The 6,065-nt window shown below is 43.7% G+C and overlaps 1 protein-coding gene across 1 annotated transcript; it reads left to right on the top strand.

Moving 5' to 3' along the window:
• On the top strand, window positions 1–3,659 carry LOC125528180 (the record flags this gene model as incomplete). Its single annotated transcript, XM_048692685.1, is given in 4 exon segments — window positions 1–1,420; window positions 2,126–2,186; window positions 2,271–2,494; window positions 3,113–3,659. Coding segments are annotated over 4 exon segments (1,760 nt in total), but the record flags the coding sequence as incomplete, so codon positions are not given.
• Between the last annotated feature and the right edge of the window lie 2,406 nt (window positions 3,660–6,065).

The following is a 6,065-nucleotide window of genomic DNA, read 5'->3' as shown; positions in this document are numbered from 1 at the left end:
CGTCGATATCGTCAGAGTATGGCCGGCGGTCGGTGGCTTCGTCGCTCTACTCGCACCTTTCGATGTCCAAGAGAAGGGTGGAGTACTTCAGCAAGAGGGCAGATAGCTTCTGCCGGCCGACGAAGGGCGGCGCGCCGTTCGTCGTCTGCAGCTCCTGTAACCAGCTTCTTCAGCTACCTCCTGGGAAATGCACATCACCGAAGCAGAATCGGGTTCAGTGTGGCTCCTGCTCAGAGGTTGTCACTTTCGATTTCAAGCCTAAAGGAGTGAAAGTTCATCCGGTGATCCCATCATCATCTTTTAGTGTGCCAAAAAGTGTGAGAAGCTCCGATCGCCGGGCTCCTCAAAATTCTGGGTGGTATCCATATGAGGATGATGACACTTCCAGTTTCGGTAGCTATCGACAGAAGCAGAATTTTTCCGACAATCTGTCGCAGTCTTCCACAGGAAGCTATGGCAACAGCACAAACAAAGAGCGCGGGCCAAACAAGATCAGTCAGGTAAAATCTGTTTCTGTCAGCAAGTCTAGATTTGCAGATAGCCCAAAAGATATATTATGTCAAGGAGATGCAGACAGTCAGGTCGAAGCTTCAGTTGTTCGCACAATCAGTCCACAAGCCCCAATTTTAGAGGATAAACTTGTTGATCCCTTTTCCAGCCAGCAAAATGATTGCAGTGGTGGGGATCAAATCAAGAGCAAGAGGTATGGCTTAAATAGCAAAGGAAACTTTGATGTTCGAGGTGAGAGGATTGATGTGAAATGTGAACAAAAGAGCAATGGAAGTCGGAAGGATGGATTTAGTGGAGAAACCGCGAAGAAAACATATGGACAGAAATATCTCAAACAACTTAATGCTAGTTGTCCTGATGGTCACATTGGTAACAAGAACCCGCGGAAGGCCAATAGTGATGATAGCAGGAGCAGCAGCCTCGAAGATGAAGCTACAAGCAAAAGGTATGAAGGAAAGAGCAAACAAGATGACAACAACTTTGAAGTTCAAGGCGTTAATAAGAGATACGACAACTGCAGCAAGGAAGGTTATAACAATGCGTTTGGATTCGATGGCATAACTAAGACATGTGATGAAGAGAGCATAGAAGATGATTGTGCTAAATCACTGTCCTCAAACGGTGAAAATGCCAAGAGAGTGGGCAAAAATGAGTCATCGGTCAGTGAGCGAACAAATACTAGTTCTCATGTTTCTTCTGATGCTGGGCTAGATGAAATTCAATCTTCAGCTGGTAAGAGTGGGGATTCATCATTTTTTGGTGGTTTCTTAAAGAAAGGTTTCAAGGATCTTTCTTTATTCAACCAGTCTATGGACAGTGTCAAGGTTTCCATCAACGGTCATCCAATCTCTGAGCGTGCTCTTCGTAAGGCGGAGAAAAAAGCTGGTCCTGTTAGCCCTGGTTCATATTGGTAAGTCATTTCCTCTAATTGGAATTCAGAACGTGTGCTGTATTTGCAGCATATGCTGTATATCCTGTTGCCTTAGTTCATCGTTTACTCTAGCATCATCTGCCCAGAACACACACTTTTCTTACCTAAGGGTGCTGCCACAATCAAGAGACAAATAAATTGATCTGTATTCTCCTTCTGAATAAATCTGGTTTAGCGGTGAGAATCATGATGAAGTATACTGACCCACTGTTATAAAATGATCATGCCTGATTCCACTGCATAACTATGTAATCTTGCCTTTCATAATCTAAAGAAAGAAGGAATGCTTTGCTTTTTTTAGCCAAATTGGCCACTTCATCTTGAAATGATCACTTGGCTAGTTTGTACATTCTTTCATAGACTTTATAGATTCTGGTTCATCAATGATTTGTATTCTTTAGTGATTGCTCCAGTAAATGCTACTAGCTCAAAATTAGACACCATATGACTTTCATGCCTGTCTGCCTTTAACCAGACGCAACGATCTGATTTGTATACTGAAAAGTCAGATACAAATTCATGATAAAATAGTTTGTACAATGTTACCATGTAGCTATTTTATAAATTATAACTTGTTGCAATTCCGTTAGATCTTCAGCACGTTTACAGTTACATTTAATTCACAGGCATTGGAAACATCTTTAAAGCAAGGTAACATAGTGTTTTCTCTCTTTGGTAATTCAGGTATGACCAACGTGCTGGATTTTGGGGTGTCATGGGGCACGAGTGTAGCGGCATTATCCCTGTAAGCTGAGTCTTTTCCATGGGATGCTTTCCCTAGAACTGCATGTATGCAAGACATAACCTTGACCGGTCTCTCATTTTGCAGCCATTTATAAAAGAATTCAGTTATTCAATGCCCAAGAATTGTGCTGGTGGGACTACTGGAGTGCTTGTAAATGGAAGAGAACTTCATCAGAAAGATTTCGATTTGCTTGTAAAGAGAGGCCTTCAACGTTTCTCTGAAAAATCATATACCGTTGATATCTCAGGAACTGTGACTGATGCTACAACTGGCGACAAATTACGCAGCCTTGGAAAGCTTGCTCCTACGTAAGTTCTCCTTTACAGACTGCATTTCCTCCAGAAGAGTGGGCTATATCTATATGTATGTTTTTGCTACCCTCGTATAAAAGGAAACTTCAACTCATTTTGAAGTCAACACTGGTGCAACATTGTGCCCAAGTAGTTTTTGGTTTCTACATATCTAAACTCTTCGGTAAAATTTCCCTGGCATTAGTAATTTGTATTTGACAAATCATCTAATGGCTTAATCAATTACCCCCCTGTGATTCACTACTCGAGATGGATTGCCTAATAGCAGGGGACTGCCTGTAATAGGCCAAAGTCAGTGTTGTCTCATGCCTTCTTTGACCATTTTTTGCTGTGGTTATTTTAAACCTTTTGCTCAATTGTTGTTTGTTTTCTACACGAAAGAAATTACTGATATCATGTGAACTTGTGCAAGGTTGTCACTTTGGTCGTCATACGGAAACGTGCAAGCATTATGTTAGAACTTTTTATTGATTTTAGCCACAACTTGTCTCAACTCTGAGTACCATGTATTTAACCTCTTAAAATTCTATCTTGATCAGCAAATTGTCTTTATCAATTTCCTCTAAACCATGTTTTTTTGGTCATACACTAACGATTTCAATTTTCAAATGCCAGAATCGAGAAGATGAAACGCGGTTTTGGCATGCACGTCCCTGAAGAGATAAGTTAGCACTCTATGACAGTCTATGATGATGTCTCCTTCATTTCCTACCCCCACCCTACCCCACCAGAAAGCTGCATTTTGCGAGCTAAATCTTTGGACTCTGCTATGGAAGAGAGCCTTCTAGACCATACTACTTCTTGTGGCCTGGCTGTGCGGCAGCATCAATAATACTCCCAGGAAAGGAAAACCTATTTCCACACACTCCATTCCTTTACTTGAGATATATCTCGTGATGGTATATTCGGGCAGAGGTGTAGCTCCAAGTTCCTCCTGTTGTGTTGTTTCTCGTCCCCATCTACTGCATATGTTCTTGAAGCAGTTCTCCCTCGGCATTAGGAAGGCATTGGAATGTACCAGTATATGTCTTTTGTGGGGTTGTAATACACTGGGTAGAATATTTCTACCTGTAGAACCAACTGTAAATATCTATCTCTCCTATGCCACCTCTGCTGGGGCGGCTGGTGTGTGCTTTCTGAAATGCAAATCCTGGTTTGTACACCTGTCTTGTGTCCGAGAATCACAATTATGTGTCAGTTTGGAACATGGTTGGAAATTGGAGTGCTATAGTAACATGGTGTACATACATACTGCTGCAACTCTGTTTTTTGTACTGCTGTTCTTCTTGTCTGAAGAGCAGGAGCCGCCAAATCCTTTCCGTTCTCCCGGTCAATGTTGCCGGCACATGGGAAAGGGTGGAAGCTGAAGTGAATACAACCTGCATGTTTGAATCATCTGAGTCAGCATATCTTTTTGTTTTAATCCGAGTCAAGCTGACACGTCATGCGGAAATTGGATCTTGCTATACAGTCAGAGATGATCAGTCCGATCTTCAGTTGTCTTGCTTACCGGGCTGCTGACATTTTATCGCCGCGCGCTTTTCTTCTTCTTCTTCGAGGATACTGATGTTTATTCACCGGAGAGGAAACACAACGTATGCCTGGGAAGCGTTCGTTCGAACAACACTCCACGGACTTTTGCTCCAGCTGATATCTAGGACTCGGTCAGCCTCTCAACTGCCCTATCTGTCAGTACGTAGTCCAACTTTGACCGAGTTGCAATGGGCCAATGACCAGACTACATGGATGAAAACTGTTTGTTTTATCTTCTTTTCAACAATTGAGTGGGACTAGTGTTGTTATACTATGATTCATTCATCTTTGAAAATGCCTATCTTCATAGTAATTTATATACTATTTGACTTCCAGTCAGGCCGGTGGTAGCCGCCGGCGCCCGCTTCTCCATGTTATGTATCTCCTTCGTCCCAAAATAAGTGTCTTTAACTTTTGAAATTGCTTTACACACGACATTGTCCGCACGATCCACGAACGGTGCAGCCTCCCCAGCAGTGCTTCCTGCATGCACACTCGCTGTTGACGCTGCCAAGTAGGGTCGCGCAGGCATCGGCTGTAAATGTATTGTTTGTATAGCAGCGCTGCTCAACTTCAGTAAAGTTGTACTCAACTCGAGACACTTATTTTAAGACGAAGGAAGTATGTATCTGATCCAGTCAGCATTTTTACCTCGATCCAAGCGTCTCTACTTGCTCGGCTGTGACCCTACGAGAGTAATCTTAAATTTGAGTTTTGAGTCATGTATGTAGTACGAGTGAGTACTCATAGTCCCCACTCGCTACCATTGCTTGACTGAGCTACCTTCATCGTTGGTCGGTCTCTATTACAAAGTTGAAACATTTATTTTAGGACGGAGAAAGTATGTAGCTAAGCATGCATGGTGACCCCATGACGAACCAACATCCATCAACCCGGCCATGAAGCTAAAGGAAGTTCCCAAGGAGCAACCATGGTCGTCGCCACATTGTCCTGGTCCTCCTTCTCCGCTGCCGGGGCCATGGCAAATGAAGCAGTGACCCACCGTAGGACCAACATCTATCAACCCGGACGCGGAGCTAAAGGAAGCTCCCAAGGAGCAACCATGGTCGTGGCCGCGCTTTCCTGGTCCTGCTTCTCCACCACCAGGGCCATGGCAAATGAAGCAACGACCCATCGCCGTGCGCCTAGTGTCCGCGAGGGCAAAAAGGCGGTGGGGGACGCGGGGGCGGCATTCGTGCCGAAGTCCAAGGGCATGTGGTGGCACGCAGGGTTCCACCTCACCACGGCCATGGTGGGCCCGACGGTGCTCACGCTGCCATACGCGCTCCGCGGCATGGGGCCGGTGGGCGCTCGGGCTCGCAGAGCTCACCACCGTCACCTTCTACACCTACTCCGTGTGTTTTGATTTTTGGCTGAAAAACGGATTTCAGCCGAATTTCGGCCATCTCGGCCTAGGGTGGAAAGTACCTTTCGGCAAAAAAAGGATTTTACTCAAATTTCAGCCAATTTTTTTTAAAATGGCCGAAATTCGGCCTCCTTGTTCTGGGACGAAAAAATATCACAAACCAAAAACCAAAACTCTGATATACACACACATTTGGACATATTCTAGATTTTTTTTACTATATTTTTGTCTGTTTTAACAAATTCAATATAAAAAACCTAACTTTTTCTATTATATCTACATATTAACCTGTATCCCTCAGTACCGTAATATTTTTGGATATTATGAATTAGAGAAATTTACATGCTCTCTCCTTCCATTCGCCATGAGCTGGATAATGCTCGACCACTGCGAGGCCGCCGGCCGCGGCCACATGGAACGAAATTGCTCATATCATATGATTTTCTGCATGATCGTCACTTTGGCCGTCGCACGGAAACGTGCAAGTATTATGTTAGAACTTTATATTGCCTTTAGCCGCCACTTGTCTCAACTCCGAATGTGGATTTTTCGTCAGACACTAACCAGTTGGATTTTCAAATACCAGAATCGAGAAGATGAAACGCTTTTAATTTTTTTTTTACAGAGGAAGTACTACTCAGAATATATCTTTGTGGAGTTGTAATACAC

Source organism: Triticum urartu, unplaced genomic scaffold (genome assembly GCF_003073215.2).
Source record: "Triticum urartu cultivar G1812 unplaced genomic scaffold, Tu2.1 TuUngrouped_contig_4687, whole genome shotgun sequence".
Taxonomy (NCBI): domain Eukaryota; kingdom Viridiplantae; phylum Streptophyta; class Magnoliopsida; order Poales; family Poaceae; genus Triticum; species Triticum urartu.
The sequence above is the reverse complement of the archived record's forward strand: the minus strand, read 5'-3'. Positions and strand labels throughout refer to the sequence as shown.